This window comes from Corvus brachyrhynchos, unplaced genomic scaffold (assembly GCF_000691975.1).
Source record: "Corvus brachyrhynchos isolate BGI_N302 unplaced genomic scaffold, ASM69197v1 scaffold101, whole genome shotgun sequence".
Classification (NCBI taxonomy): Eukaryota; Metazoa; Chordata; class Aves; order Passeriformes; family Corvidae; genus Corvus; species Corvus brachyrhynchos.
Genome location: NW_008237239.1, coordinates 5,504,261 through 5,520,426, shown reverse-complemented (window position 1 = coordinate 5,520,426; position 16,166 = coordinate 5,504,261). Strand labels below are relative to the sequence as shown.

General features: G+C 37.2%; 1 protein-coding gene across 1 annotated transcript in view; it reads left to right on the top strand.

The window, feature by feature from the left end:
- NTNG1 (netrin G1) overlaps nt 1–16,166 on the top strand; it is a 151,426-nt gene that overhangs the window by 121,845 nt on the left and 13,415 nt on the right. The window contains exon 9 of the mRNA XM_017729585.1: nt 4,335–4,472. Coding sequence (XP_017585074.1) covers nt 4,335–4,472 — 138 coding nt within the window. The remainder of the gene's footprint in view (nt 1–4,334; nt 4,473–16,166) is intronic.

Below are 16,166 nucleotides of genomic sequence, written 5' to 3'. Positions count from 1 at the left end.
CTATTATTTGTCTGAGTTTGTAACTTGACAGATTTACATTTTTATCTTGTGATAAACACACGGATCCATCCATGCACTGCATTTCATGTGTCCTTCTTTTAACTTTGCTTGGCAATGCATTCAGGAAATGCATGATCTCCTTTGACAGTAATTAGTCTGAGCTAGTAAGAACTTTAGTAGGCAAGTCATGATTTTGTATGACTGTGCTGAGGAGATTAACACAATCAAATGTTCTTGGAAAAAAATCACTGTCCCACATATTTGTTTGATGCAGATGACAGACACCATTGGTATGACATCAGGGCTCTATAATTTCAGCTGCCTAAATAGGCCTAATGAATACGACTCTAAATTAATCTGTTTGGAATTTTTCATCAGCTCATTCAGTGTGTTGTTTTCCCATGTACACTGAAATGCTACGACAGCAGCTGCAGCTACATAAGACAAGGAAGTTAGTAAATAAAAAGCCAAAAATAAGTAATTTTAACATTAATTTCTGAGTGGTATATTTAGAATGTCATGGTAAGACAACTGTGCACTTTGAAATTGCTGAGACACTGAGAAAATAAAATTTTAAAATCTTTCATTTAGCATGAATCTGAAAACAAAAAAAAGGCAATGTGAAACATTTGCTGAGTTTCCACCTTAATGCACGCAGAATTCTCTTGGTCTCCCATGAGAATTGTACCATGCGAAATGACTATAGGATCAAACCCTGGTTTGCTACATATTAGGTAATTCATTTTGAATAAATAACATTCTTGCTGAACTGAGTTTTCAGGATCACAGTTATCATACAAAATGTATGTTTCCCAATGTATGTGTCCTAGTTGATTTGCCAACTTAAGAGGTCTTTCCTACTTCTTGTGTAAAGTTCGTGAAATGAACAGACACCTAAGCACTTTTCAGAAAACAGAGAAGTTTGTTCTTAAAGTGCTGTCTTGATCTGGGGCTCCTAATATTTAATTGGGCAAAACATGGAGTATTTTCACCTCTGAGAGAGTTGATGGATTCACCACCCTTCTAAGGTCAAGCACAGTCTTGCTCTATTGGAAACGCTCATTTCTCTTTTCTCCAAGTTTAAAAGCAGTGTTCTGTGGTTTAACTACAAGTGAAATGTTGGCATGAACATTTTAATAAGCAGATTTCCAGTGATACATGCAAGTCTTATTCCCGTATGAAAGTCATTTTTCCAGGCTAATTCTTTCCTCTTCAGCCATATATGTAGAAAGGTAACAAATGTTTGGATAAGCTAGTTGAATGGCAGCTAATAGGGCTTTGGCTCTGATTTATCAAAACTGCTTACACAGTTTTCAGAAATACATATGGTAAGTATATGGATAACAAATCTGTGAATCTTAGCTGATGCTAAATAAATGAAGAAAATGTAAAATGTTTAATTTTTAAGATTAAGAATTCAAATACCGAGAAGGTTTTTACCAGTGAACCAAATGCAATGTATTATACAGTGGTCTTAAATCTAAATTCTTGATGCCCTTAATTTCTTTAGAGTCAAAATAGATTTTATTTCCTAAAATGAAATATCAAAAATTTGCGGATTTGTATGTTAACTGCAAAATTACCTCATATGGGCAACTGCAGTTTCTGAATCAAGCAAGGTATTTTGAAGTTAAAAATTATTCATTCTATGTGAAAAATAATTTAACAGCTTGAAGAGTTTTTTATTTCTTGATAAAGCCCTCGTAACTTTCAGTAAATACACACACTGACAAGCAAGGATAGCACGGAAACCACCAAGTAGACCCAGAGTAATAAAACATGGCCTTTGCCTCACATCATAAATACTGACCTGATGATTGCTGTCACACTTTTAACAAAGCCACCCTTGCAGTCAGTTAGGCTTCAGCTTCAATTAACACCAGAAGCCCTAATGACACATGGTTAAATGAACCCTGAGGGTTGTCCTGTAGCCACTGCCAGCCCAGACTGATAAGCAGCAAGCCTACAAGCCTCAACCCATTTCCCCATCTTCTTTTTTATTTACTTTCATTGTGTTTTGTTGGCAGCATCACATTGATAGAGGGAACCCCAGAGAACAGTTGACTATTTCTGTTATCTTCCCAACCTTACAAAGAGTCACCAGATCTTCGAAGGTTAGGAGGAAAATTCTTTCTCAGTTCAGATCTGCAGGGGCTTTTTCCCCCACCCTGGAACCTGTGTGTGGTTTGCTTATTAGGGTGATCAGGGAATGTTAGTTTAGTGTTATTTAGTGCCCTGTTGTTGTGAGGGCATTGGAGGTACTCATTGTGTCCCTGTGGCACACTGAAATTTTGACCTTTGAAATTTTTAATGTCTTAAGTATTTGGTAGGCCTTGGGAAGTGTTCCACAGCCTGTGATACTGTGTTGGACAATGACCCTGAATGTTCTGTGGGCCTCTGTAGGTTATATTACTGTGGTATCAACTGGGAAAGATGGAGGCTAGAATCAGTCTGTTGGGTGTTCTGATTGGATCTACTAGTTTTGCCAAAGGGCCTGGTTTAAAGCTTTGTTCCTACTGTCTACTTCCCCTTGAATAGCACGAAATGGGCCTGGAACTTCCTACACGCTTATGGGATAGAGTTCCTAAGGAAAGGTTTCACTGGTTCAGGGTCTTGTTCTCTGGAAAATATAACATCCAGTAACACAGGCTATACATTTTTTCACAAATTCTTGTTTAAATCACTGTAACTTCATTATGTCTAACAAAGCTATTTTTTAACAAGAATTGGGCCCTCTGTTTTTAATGTAATTCCAAGCTTTTGTCTTTCAAGGTTTTCTATATTCTTCAAGCAAATTTTACTTCCTGCATTCAAAATGTATCTCAAGTCTATGCCTTTTTACATAAACATCTGATACATCTGATTAACATCAGAATTCCAAGCTTTTCAAATGGCACTCACTTTGCTATAATACTCAGCCTTGCACAGTATTTTTGGCATGTCAGTTTTCCACTTCATTAACGAATGTTGCCAGCTAATTGACTCTATTATTATTGTGAAACCCTTTTGCCAAAGGTAACTATTCTTCTTCAGCATCCCAAATGTTCAAAGTGCCATCTGCAATTTATAGTTAATAAGCAGTGGGACAACAGATGACAAATGTCTTTCTGGTGATTTTTTTTCCTGTTACAGTTTTTTCATTGGAGATATGTACATATGTAACTTCCCAGTTCAACTCCATTTTTTCATTTATGGTACCACTGAGGTTTAACCTAATGCTAGGGAACAACTGCCAAACATAGTCATCAAAGTAGCACTGATTCACAGACATACAAATCCAGACTCCCAGCAGGTTGCCCCAAACCAGGAAGCAGCAGAGATCAGATGCTTCCAAGAGGTGTCCGTGGTCTCAGTTAACAGTGAAGTTACTCTGGGTCTACATGGGTCTACATACAAATAAGATCGTCCTTCATTTGAAAACACAAAAATCTGAGTAACTAAGGTGAAGAACAGAAGTACCAAAAATGAGCTCTGCAAGCTCCTTGCCTTTGTTCAGCTGGCTAAAAGCCGAACACAGATATTGTAATCACATTAAAGAAAAGGGCTGTGAATGAACAACACAGTAAGTGTTGTGGGAGGAAATGTGTTACCCTACTTATTCTTTAATTAGCTGAACACATGTGAAAAATATACAGCGGGGAATGAGCCTCACTGCATTTTCCATCTGCACGCTGGGAGGTGAGAGAAATTAAAATGGCTGCATAAAGCCTGTTCTTAAAGGTTTTGCATTACATAAGTGCTCATCTCAAGCTTTTCATTGCGGAATATGCAAAAGGTTTATTAATGTCACTGATAAATACAATCTCATCAATCTAATGGCAAATATTCACATAAATTATTATACTGCTCAAACCTATAAAGGAAGACTATCTTGGAAATAAGTAAAGTGCATTTATATAGCCCTGTAAAGACATTCAGCACTTCTGAAAATATTGAGTAATACAGAGAAACCTATTTTAATACAGCAAAATATTTCACCCTGATGGCACATGGATATATCCATACTATACAAAGCTTTTCTAATGTTCATTAAATTGTCAAAAATATTCTTGCCAAAGAGAATCTGTTACAATCACCCTCAAAGACCATGGTATCTTCTGCCTTTATATCTTCTCTGTTTACTTTCTCTTTGCATCATAAAATGCCTCTTCCTGAAATGACACGTGCAAACAAATAAATGGACATGTAGTAGTTATATTCACTACTCTAGATATCCTTAATAGACAGTCTTCCTTTACCTTTAGCACTGGAAATGCACCCTTTATTGGTATTGAATGAATTATCTCCACATGTAGACCTGAATCCAGTGTGTATGTGTTGTCTTGTTTCTGCAGACTGTTATTGTAACCCTTTTGGTTCAGTCCATGATCGCTGTAATGACAAAGGATTTTGTGAGTGTAAGGAGGGAACATCAGGGCCTAAATGTGATAAATGTCTGCCGGGATATATCTGGCACAGCTTGGGCTGTCAACGTAAGTAACTCTGAGAGTCGCCCCTCTCCTGCAGCTCCGCTGCCTCTCGTCTGTGTGCTGTCATGTGCCGCTTCTTGGGAGCAGAGAACGAGCGAATGCTCTGGGCCGTACCAATGCCATAATGCCTGAACCTTGGGAGACTCCAGCTGAGGGCGCTGACAGTGCCGTCCCGTTCATCCAATACACTTGCAGTGTGCTCTCTCTCTCCCACTAACAGCCAGAGGAGCTCCCACTGGCATAGGGAAATACACGTGTCTTGGCAACTGTGGAGTGAGTTTGGTATACTAAAACATCAGCATATTAACTCCAAATTCAGAATTCTTACTAAAAGAAAGAAGGTGATTTCTCTGCATGTTCACTTTTTTCTGTCCTAAACTTCAGCTTCTTGACTAAGTTAATGATACTTCCATACCTTTAAACTATCCCTGGACAATAACTGCAAAACACTGGCTTGGTACCTGTAATAATTAGTGAAAACTAGATGAAAGCTACTGGTTGAAAAAAAATGGAAGTATACTTAACATCCTTTAAAATAAGAGCCAAAATTTTCTTTAAATGGTACTAGAACACATGTTTTCTCAATGCTTAGTTATAAATTTAGCTTCTCTTCTGGTTAACGGGTCTTGTAAACAAGTGAGTAGAAATATCACTACTGTATATACAGGATTAGACTTTTATTGCACATTTTGTTTGTAGTAAATTCTTAAGATTTATTCTTCATAACCATTTTGATCATCTACTTCCAGAAACTCTGGAGAGTCCTCTCACATTTTTCTTTCACCTTCTTTCACTGCCTCTCTGCATTCTTAAACTTATACACATTAAAGACAGATTTCTAGAAGAGCTTGCTTTTGATTCTTAAGACTGAGAAACACAAGGAAATGGAATTACTGACGCCAATCATCCAAATATTATAAAATTGGTCAATAGCCATGCAAATGCTCTAAATACTCAAAAACAAATTCAAATCTTATATAAGTTTAAGACCAAAAAAAAGAAAGTGATAAAGCTAGAGATTACCACTGCCTCTCAAAGTGATGAGTACCTCTGAATCAGAAAAGCTGGACTTGTGACAACTCAACAAATTATATCTGGAAAGAAAACTAATAAATAAAAAATTTCAGGAAATACTGTGATAATTAACCAAATAGCATTAAAGATAGGATATGAAAAGAAGTTTGCGTGGGCAACACTGTTCAGTGCTACCGGAGAAAACTGGACTTCCTCAGCTTCTACCAGCAAGCTCCTGTTTGTATTTGGGAGGTCATTTAAACCATACTTTTCACATGGGGTTGTTAACTGTATTCTCATTTTCCAGCTGCTTCTACTTGAGTTATGATTAAAAAAATTATTGGGCAGGAAGCAGGTGAAGTAGTGTTTCAAAGTTCTCTGTTATTAATTCTTCAGCAGATCAGATCCCAGTTACCTCCCAAACAATGCACTCAGAAATCATAGGGTCTCCCTCTGCCTTGCACCCTGTATGCAGAAGAAGGTTGTCACCACCCTGTACCTTATCCTAGGTACTGGCAAAATAACCATTAGAATTTGTGGAACATTGGAAATACTGCAGTGACAGGAAATACAAGGGGGAAAAAAATGAAAACAGAAATCAGTATGGTTCTCTGCATAGAATTTGAATAAAGTTAACACTGTGTCCACACAGTGGGTTTAAAAAAGATAATAAGTAGCTGAGATACTGAACAAGTCTGGAAGGCTGTGGCACAAATTTTGCAGTAATATAATAATATATTTATACTAGCTTGACAAAGAAATTGTTTATTAATTTCAGTATTTCCTATCTTTTCAGGTTTGGAGATTATAACACAAATAATGTTCTTTTAATGAGGGTTTTTTTGAGCCCAGCATATAATTAGCTTGATTTTAGCTGAATCAAGAGTATCTGTAAAAGCTTTGGACAGTTTCTGGAAATGCAAGCTAGTGCCTTTATATTTGCTGACAAAACTAATTGAGTTTCCCTCAGTATGTTGCAATTTTCTGAACAAATCTCAGTCTGATTGTGTAAATGTCAGATATTCACCAAGTTTGACCAAATTATCTGATCAATTTCAGAAGAAAAACAACTAGATGTGGTTGTCAGTTTTATGGAAGATACATCAAATCGTCACGTTTTACCAACTACACACTGATTTAAATCTCATTTCAAGTCTTATCATGGAGGAACAGAATTCCAATTAATTTCATTTTGAAGTGTGTCTGTTTCAGCTTTGTTATTTTCCCATTGAATTCTAAACAAATGACCGGGCAAGCAAGCAGACCCCAATATACAGGAAAAATAAGAACTCATTCTGTTGCCTTCGCAAAGCTCAAAAAGATTATTTGTCTGGACACATAGCATGTGGTTTTGATCTGCTTTTCCCTAAGCCTGTGCTGTACAGAAACATAGATATGCAAAGATGGATACACACACACCGACCAGTATGTGCTTACTTTTTGTTAGACATAGGCTATTGGCATTATTAAGAAAATCTGTTCTTATGGAACTTTGTTGCTAAAAACCTTTGACCTAGGGCAACCAGAAACTTCACCTGTAAATAAACAATTTAAATCTATACCATAGGTAGTTTAATTACATGTATGTTTTTTTAAGTAAATTAAGTGTCATAATTTTATATATTAGTAAACCCGTTAGGGAAAAAACAGCACAAAAGCCGAGTTGTGTTTTCTAAGGCCTGCAATATATCATTTGGTAAATTGCAGTTTGGAGTCTATTTTGTACCACACAAAGTAGAAGTCACAGAAGCTATTATCCTCAGAACTATTCATTTAGGTACCTCACTCTTAGTGATTTAATCTAAACCCTCTGAGGATCCGGGCAGAGTGCTCCTCGCTTGGCGTCTCTGCGCACACCGAGGTCAGATGCAATTTTAGACTTTGCCTCACAGATAAAAAGCGCTGTGATAGCAGCTGTTATCTTCTTGCATTCAGGGTTTGTGCTGCAGAGACACAGCGGTCAGCAGGGTCTGGTTGGTACAGGAGGGTTTGCTGCCCTCAGAAGAAGAGGCACAATAGATGTGGCTGTGCCTGGCGCTGCTTCTGAGCCCTCCCCAGAACCCCTGAGGCTGCGGGCGTTGGGCGTGCGGGGAATGTGCTGGGACTCAGCGGGGCCTCCTGCCACAGACCCACAATGGATTTCTCACCAGCAAGATCAAAGCACAGGGAATGAATTGAGAACAGAACAGTTTGGTCCTGAAACCCTTTTAGAACTCCTGGAACATGAGAAATTACATAGCATAGCATATATTTGATTTTTCTATTTTATAGAAACTGAACTATTTCCTTTAAAAATGAACATTAAAACAGAACTAAAAGCTCCAAGCCTGGCAAGAAATTTAACCTGCAACTACAGCTGATTTGGGCCAGTTTTAAATTGAACATAGTGCTTTTTGATAAAAGGAACCTGTATCAAAAGATAGAAACATTTACACACAGAAAGCCAAAATATTAAGCAGGAGCATTCACTTGATTTTCTACGGGTACTGCTCATAGTCTTGCATCTTCTGTATTTCTTGGCCATGAAATTTCAAGTAACTAATGTCCATTTTATACATACAGCAGCATTTTAAAGTAACACTTTTTAATTTCACTCACAGAAGCATGGATTCCAAAACCAGCTGCATATTTATCCAATCAGGTAAAGAAAAAGTGACTCTTTTGCCAGTATCAGCTTGGCAGCATAGCTCGAATTTTCATTAGGCATTTTCCTCATGGGGGAAAAGGTGAGGGAAGGTTCAATGACTAATATTATTCTCTATCTCCCTTCAGTCAAAGACCAAGTAAACACATTGAACCCACAGCACTACAACGGCCTAGAGCGAGTAAGAGTTACCGATGGTAGCTTGCACCCCATAGTGAATCATGTTTTAAATCATCTTGGTTCAGTGGTGTTAATCTTAAACAATTAGCAAATGAGTTCTCAGCTAGATGCCTTATATCAAGGTCTGAACAATCTATCTCATTTTACCCTTTTTTGTTTATTTAAATAGAAGCAGGCAAAGGATTGCACTCTTATCTTCAGTGCTCAAACTGCACTTAGTGCTTCTATCTGTCTTCCAGACTAACCTTGTGCTACTCTGCAGCCTGTCAGATAATTCATAAACTGTCACAGTGTGCATTAACTTATTATATGATTATTTAAATATGAACTTTTTTGGGGTGGATTTTATCATGTGTTACAAATGTTAGAAGCTGAGGCACTTGATCAAAATCACCATGCAGATTGAATTGCCAAAGAAAATCAAACTTGAAATTGTGAACTTGGAACTCATACTAACATTTTGTTTTGGAAGATTTGGTTTACTGTTCAGCAAGAAAAGAGGAAAAGACATATTAGATAGTTCTAATTCTTTAAAAATCTTTCTTCAAAAACATACACCCTGCACTCCTTTCTAGACAGATTAAATACATATAAATGCAATTGTCTCCCCAGTGAATGTTATGATCTTTTACACATTTGTACGCAGACGTATCCAATACGTACACGCTGAACTTGTGCCTAGGGGACAATACAAAAAAAAAAGAAATAGAAATTCAGAACCAGGATGACCTGCTTTCCAGTTCACCATTGCAACTGCCTATTTGGGGATAGATCCACCTATATATTTTAATATCTTTTTACCAGTAGCATTTTTAATGCTTTTAGCTGGTCAGGATAAAATGGGACTCACCTCTGCACAGGCACTGTATATACTTCCAGTTCTGGTGTCTTTTGGTGCCAAGGCTGGTACTAGTAAGCACTCTGCCATACTTGGAGCTGAAGGGAAGCAAAATATAAAAAGAATTTATTGAAAAGGATGAAGTTCTGTTGGGGCTGAGCATTGTTGTCCTCAGGGAACAATCATCTGCCCCTGGTCTTTATACACAAAATACTGATTTCAAAATACCTATCTTGCATGGTTGTCATGCAGACTAAAGAAATTGTGTGTGTGTACCAGGGTTTGCATTCAAGAGGAACAGACTCTCTTTCAAATGGCTCCAAATTCAAATCCAGAATAATTCTCCTTACATTAATCCAGAACCCCACTGCTGCAACTCAAGGCAAAGTAGGGCTTACAGACGTAAGACAAGCAAGGCAAGAATACAAAATCAGTGTTATCACACCTGATCCTCAGATGATGCAAAACACTGGTTCTGCTCTCCTCGGGAAGCACACTGGTGACTTATATAGGTGTAATGCCATCCAGATATCCTGGGTCTTTTAAACCTGAGAAACAACAATGTCAATGTGCTTATTAATGCATTCCTTCCAAAATACACAACCCAGAGAATAACCATACAGATACTGGGATACACAGAAAGTTGTTCACCAAAGTATGAATATCATGGAATGTTATTTTTTAGTGAGATGCTAGTTTTGAAGGAGAAAAGGAAGGTTGATCTCTCTCTCTGGGGAGAGGATATTTTATTCAGAGTAAACATGTCAGAACACAAACACTGTATATTAACAGAAATGATTAAGTGAGGCACCTCTCCTCTATGAAGAGCACAGAGGAGATGAAAACGCAAGATGCTCTCTCAATAGTTACACAGATCTGCATAATTCCTGAAGCATGTCTAGGTTGGGGACCATGCCTTAATCTTTTAGCACTGCTGCCTATGAAGTGTGTGGGATATTGTGGAAATGGAAGAACCTGCAGAAACAATAGACTAGAGGGGTATATTGGTGAGAGCTCATTATCTCAGTGTCTCTGTGCTGGAAGGCCTGTATGAACAGGATGGGGTTGTAAATTAGGTAATACCTGTGTGTGGAGAAGCCAAAGAAAATAACAGGCAAATAAAATCAAGCAGAGAGCAGGCTCAAAAGAGGGGACTAGTTAGCATAGTTACCATGTTACTGAGAGGCACCAGGCTCCTAACAGACTGCAGCTCTTCAGGAGATTTACTCTGATCGCCGGGTGATCAGGACTTGCTTTCTCCAAAGCAAAAGGAAATGGTTCAGTAGCAACATTTATACACCTGACCTTTAACAGAACAATTTTTCCCCAGCAAGGTGAGGGATTGGATTGGAGCAAAGAGGTTGTTCTCCTCTTGATCTTGCCCACGTGTCAGGTTCAAAGCTGCTATTTCATGGCTGTCCAAACTGCTCTAATTGCAAGTGCTGCAATCCCTCTTCTCCCAATTCCCCACTATTTAGTCCCACACCCCTAGCAATCTCTCAGTCACTTGTTTGACCTTTCACTGAATGATTTCAGATCTAACTCAGCAGGACACTAACCAAAAAAGAATAGTTTTCTGCTGTGTTAGTTCTGTGATATGAATCATCCACTGGTTGAACAAGCAGGAGCACCCTGGGAGAGCATAACCCACTCAGCTGGGGAGGGATGGAAGCCTGGCAGCCAGTCATGCTGGGCTGGGCTGCCATGCAACTGTGGCACATCTGCGGGAGGAATATTCTCCTCTCCCTGTCACTAGATCATTCTATGTCCTAGGAGCTTGCCAGTATTTTTACCTGAAAAAGCCACATAATTTCAAATGAATGAGCAGGTGGATAATTAGGAAAAGGTCTTTAAAAGGTTTCCCTTAAAAAAAAAAAACAAACCAACATTCTGTACTCTCCTAAAAATAGTTTAAAAATTCCACTAACCTATAGAAAAACCAACAATTCTCTAATATTCTCTTGTGCTGAAGCAGAATCATAACTTTTTACAGACAACAAAACTAGGATTCTGCATGCAGAGCCAAAATGGACAGTGGTGATGGAGTGCATTTCCAAAACAGCCCAATTCAAAAAGAGTGAATACAATTTGTAGGGTCTTTGGTATTTTTAGTGCTATATCAAGGGAGAGTTCTGAACAACTAAATATCAGGAAATTCATGAAAACTTAGGCAAATAACATTATTTGTTTTCTTCAGTCAGATGATTTTAAAATGGTTAATATTTGATAACACAACGATAAATATTTTAATAGAGTATATTGCAGTCAGTTAGGAATAGATCAAAAAGATACAAAGCAAGCTCCACCAGATAAACTTTTATTAGGTTCATGAAATAGAACATAAAGTTTGATAGCAATTACTATTTAATCTATTCACATTTGGAAACGTATTGAAGAGGAAACTTACAACTCAGTTGTTATGAATTATTAAATGTTCATTTGAACAGTGATGAGCAGGACTTCTTTTCCTCTGAAAAATCTGTCACACTTTCCTTTTAAGCCTGCTCAGTGGCCATAACTTGTATGTAATTTGCCTGCTCACTGCCTTTTTATGAGGACAGAATAAGAAGATCAATAGCAGCACAGACACACCCAGACGGGACATTTTTATGAAGGGGCCTTAAAAGGACTATTTAGGAGTAAGTAAAGTAATCTCCATCCTACTTAACAGCAGATAAAAACTACTGACCTGAGGCAAATAAAGATAGCCAAGGCTTCCTATCTTGGCACTGATGCAACTGGTGACATTGCTGACACCAGCACATGCTGATTATCAAGGCTTCAGGAGTTACTGTTTTAACTTCCTTTACACGCATGCAAATACAACAGTATGGAAACCAAAATTTAGTTTAGAAGGAGCTGATGGGTTTTAAATTGCAAGGTGCTGACAGCCTCCACTAACAGAAGTTAAGCTCCCCCAGTGGTATCAAAAGTAAAAAAATGCCTTTTAACATTACACATGAATAAATGGATGCCATGGAAGTAGGTATACTATGATTTTGTCCACCTGTAAATTTAAATTTTAAAAGACAAGCTTGCACTTTTGATGAGTTTCAGAGTTATTTTAGGTACAGGAGCACACCTGATGTTAAGGTGTGTTTCTGCTTTGAATTTAAACATGCTGAATCGCTGTGATCCTGAAGTAATCAGATGTCAGATTTATGCTTCTACATAGCTGACTATTGTAGTATCTGTTGCTAATGAATTCAAGGCTTTTTTTATTAATACTCTTTTTTTATACTACTACTATTTGACGTACTTGTTCAAAATATTTTGGATGTCTTGGTTAACTGACATTATGTGTTATGAGTAATCTGTAGAGGTGGGGTTAAAAAATTTCAGATTGAAGGTTTTAAGGAAATTTAGTCAAACTAAGGGAGTTATTATTTAGCATCAGTAAGTTGAGTACTTCAGCAAAGAATTTCTGAATGTAATCAAGACCTTTCAAGATATGAGCTCTTAACTAAAACACTTAACAGAAGTGCCTTTTTACATTTCCCAATTCCCATCTCACCCTATTTTCTGACTATTTTCCCTGGCTTATTTTAAAGCTGGTCTTCAAAACCTTTCACTCCTGCTAGTCATGTGTTTATCTTCATGCTTGCATGCTTGTAGACAATAGAACATCTCACAGTACCAACTAAAGCTGTTCTGAATTGGACCAGTGCCCTCTGTGTGTCAGTGGTGGGCTGTATGAGCTTCATACAGCAGAGGCATCCAACCTCTGGAAGGTGCACCTTACAGATTTTCTTAGCCAAAGAACTCATCTGTCTCTTCATATTTAATTGGTCTCAGTGAGTCTTTCATCCACTAATTTGCCTAATAACTTCTTGAGACATTCACACTTTTGCTATCCAAATTTTCTGGGCACAAGTTCACAATTACCCAAAGGGTAATAATAATAACAATAGTAATAGTAATAATAATAATATTAGTAATGTTGTCTTTGTTTAACTGGTTGGCTGGGAATTTCATTTGATCCTTCCTCTTGAGAGGAAGAATAAATGAATAAACATTTCCAATTCACCTTTTCCATAAGATCTGTGATTTTACAGATGTACATTTTATTTTCCTTCAATCTATCTTCCGTTTCTTATGCTGAAGAAACAATCTATTTAATCTCTCCTTTTACATGGCCTGCTTATATCTGTGACAGCTTTTCATTCTACCTTTTATGGTAGTACTATATATCTTTTCAATATCAGGACTTCATGCAGTGTTCAAGAGATGGGCACATCATGAAGCTATATAGGGACATTGAGGTGTTTCCCTTTCACTCTTTTTCCTGTCTTAAAAAATTCAGTAATCTATTTGCCTTTCTGACCGGTAAAGAGCGTTCAGTCAACATTTTCAATAAAATACCCTGAACTACTCTTAATGGTAAAGCCAAGTATCTGTAGGAGTACATTACTCTTGAACACTTAATTTCTGTCACCCAGCATCTTAGAAATTCTTCTTCTGAAGGTCTTTATAGCCACAATACCTTTGTAGTCTGAGCAAATTTATTACACTATGCTTCACTCACTCTTCTAGCAGAATTCTATGTGTGTAAGTCCTCATAAGACTGATCAGTAGTTCCTGACATTTATTCTTAGCCTGTTTCTTATTACTCAAGGTATGATTATTCTATAAAGAAAAAAAGGAAAAGGAAAAAAAAATCTTTGCTGAGGGATCTTGGAAAATAGTTTCTGGAGAGTAAGATACATTATCAACCTGATCTTTTGCATCCGTATGCTTACCTGATTGCTTAAAAACTCTTTTCCTAAGTTTGTACATTATTTCTCTCTTTCATACTCAGCATATTCACTAATCTAACTGCTAATTCTGTTCTTCATTATAATTTCCATTAACTTGCTTGCTGCAGAAGTTTTACTTGCCAGTCTCTAGTTCCTCTCCATCTCCTTGAAAACCTTTATAAAAATCACACCTGCCACAGGTCCTTCTTATAGTTAATCAAGCCCATCCTGACAATTACAAAAATCAAATTAGAAAAATCACAAGTAGCAGTCAAAATTTTGTTTCTTCATTTTTTAAAAGTTCTTGGATCAATTATATTTGCTTCTGGTGATCTGATGCAACAGACTATTTCAATTTTTAAATAATGGGTTGTATTAATAATGGTGTTGTATAAGCACCTCCAGAACGTGCCCCCACCACCCTAGGCAGGAGTTTGGTAACCTTCCTAAGCTCTTCCATAGTTAATACATCTTTCCCTTCTCTACCTTACAAAGCATTTGTTTGCCCTAAAGCCTTTCTAGAAAGGTCTGGCTTCTCCTATGTTCAGAAAAAAAAATTAATGGCTAATGTTTATGACTTTACTAAATTGCTCAATCATTTATTTCTGGCCTTGGTACTTTAACCTGTTCTTACAGCTCAGCTGTAACTCTTTTTTCCTTCATTTCATCAGAATTGCAACATTTTTCTTTACCCTTTGTAAATGTATTTTCTTACAAAGTTTTTTTACTCTGCCGCTAACAATGTAATTTTTGTAAGAATCCTTTTAAATTGTCCCTTTTTTTTTGATAGTCACTTTACTCTGCATCTCAAATACAACCAGCTCACCAAATCATCTGCAAGCATTCTGCCCCTTTAGCTTTTTCTTTCACATCTCTCTAGTAAGTATCTACATGATCATCTTCTCCCAGATCCATATACCTGAGACATGGACCAGCCCTTCCAGCTATTTCAAATTCCTCTTCAGGTTAAGCATGCAAGGAAAGATTTTGACAAGGAACATGGGTATGATAAAATCAGGAACAAAAGCTTCATCTCATAAATGTCAGTCCAGGTTTTGTCAGGTCGTTGACTACTACCTTTTATAGCACAAATTCACTATGAAAGTGAATAGAGCTTTACAGGATCCCGTCAGTATAAATTTAGAGGGGACTCATAGCCCATACAAAAGTACCAAAATATTCAGTAAAATATTAATGGCATTGTTCTTTTGATTTCTCCCAACTCTGCACAATTTTTGAGATACAGTTTTGTTGATTATGATCTGTTCTTCTCTCACGCTGAACTACAGTCAATGGCAAAATCATTAAAAGAGACTTTCAGCAGAAGCCAAGTCAAGCCCCTTATAATTATCTTGGCTTCTAAAGAGAATAATTAAATTGTTAATAAAATTGTTACCTATAATCACCAGGTGAGAAGAGAAAGATGTGATAGTGCTGAAAGTTCAAAGTTGTCTACAGAAAAGGGGGAAGAGTTTGATTGGAGTTTAGTTGTTGGTAATTCATTTATATATATATATATAAAAATATAGAAGTATAGAAGACTACTTTTATCTGAAATCAACTTGAAATAATTATATTAAAGGGACTGTATTCATTAACATCACTGATTTCAGTGGGCAGCTGAGGTTAAGTATGATTAAAGTGTTATACCCAAAACTATGTTGTATTTTTATAACTACATATTGGACAGGGCAGTTCCTTATATGCATTTTTTTTTTCTTGCCAATGACTTGTCTATTTGTTCAGAAGGACATGGAGAGCCACGTAGTAACGATTGCACTGATGCCATTGGCTGAATCTAGAGCCAGTATTTTGATTTACACTTATCTGTAGATCAATTTACCCACTTTATTCACTTCCTAGAGACTGAGTGGAATAGCTTTCCAAATCTTTCACACTTTTTAGACATTTATGAAACCCTGTTTATTTTCCAGATTCACAAAATCTCTCTGTGGATAATGCAAAATATTGCTCCATCTTGAGTAACCAGTATCCAACACTAACCCCTGTTCTTACTCAATTTCCTGCTTAAATTTGAAATCTTTTCCAATAGACCCAAGGATCTATTCTTGCCCTTCAAAACTTCCAGGTTATAAGGAGTTCAGCCATAATCTGTTTGGAGGAGGAATTTTCCCTTTAATAGATACTTATGTGAGCTTTAAGAAATAGCACCAAGCAGCTCTAGATCAGGGGCTCACAGGGGCTAAAATAAAGAGCTACCAGGTTTGTTCCCCACATACACTACCCAGTCCCCAAACACACTGACAAGTGCAGGAGGAACAAAC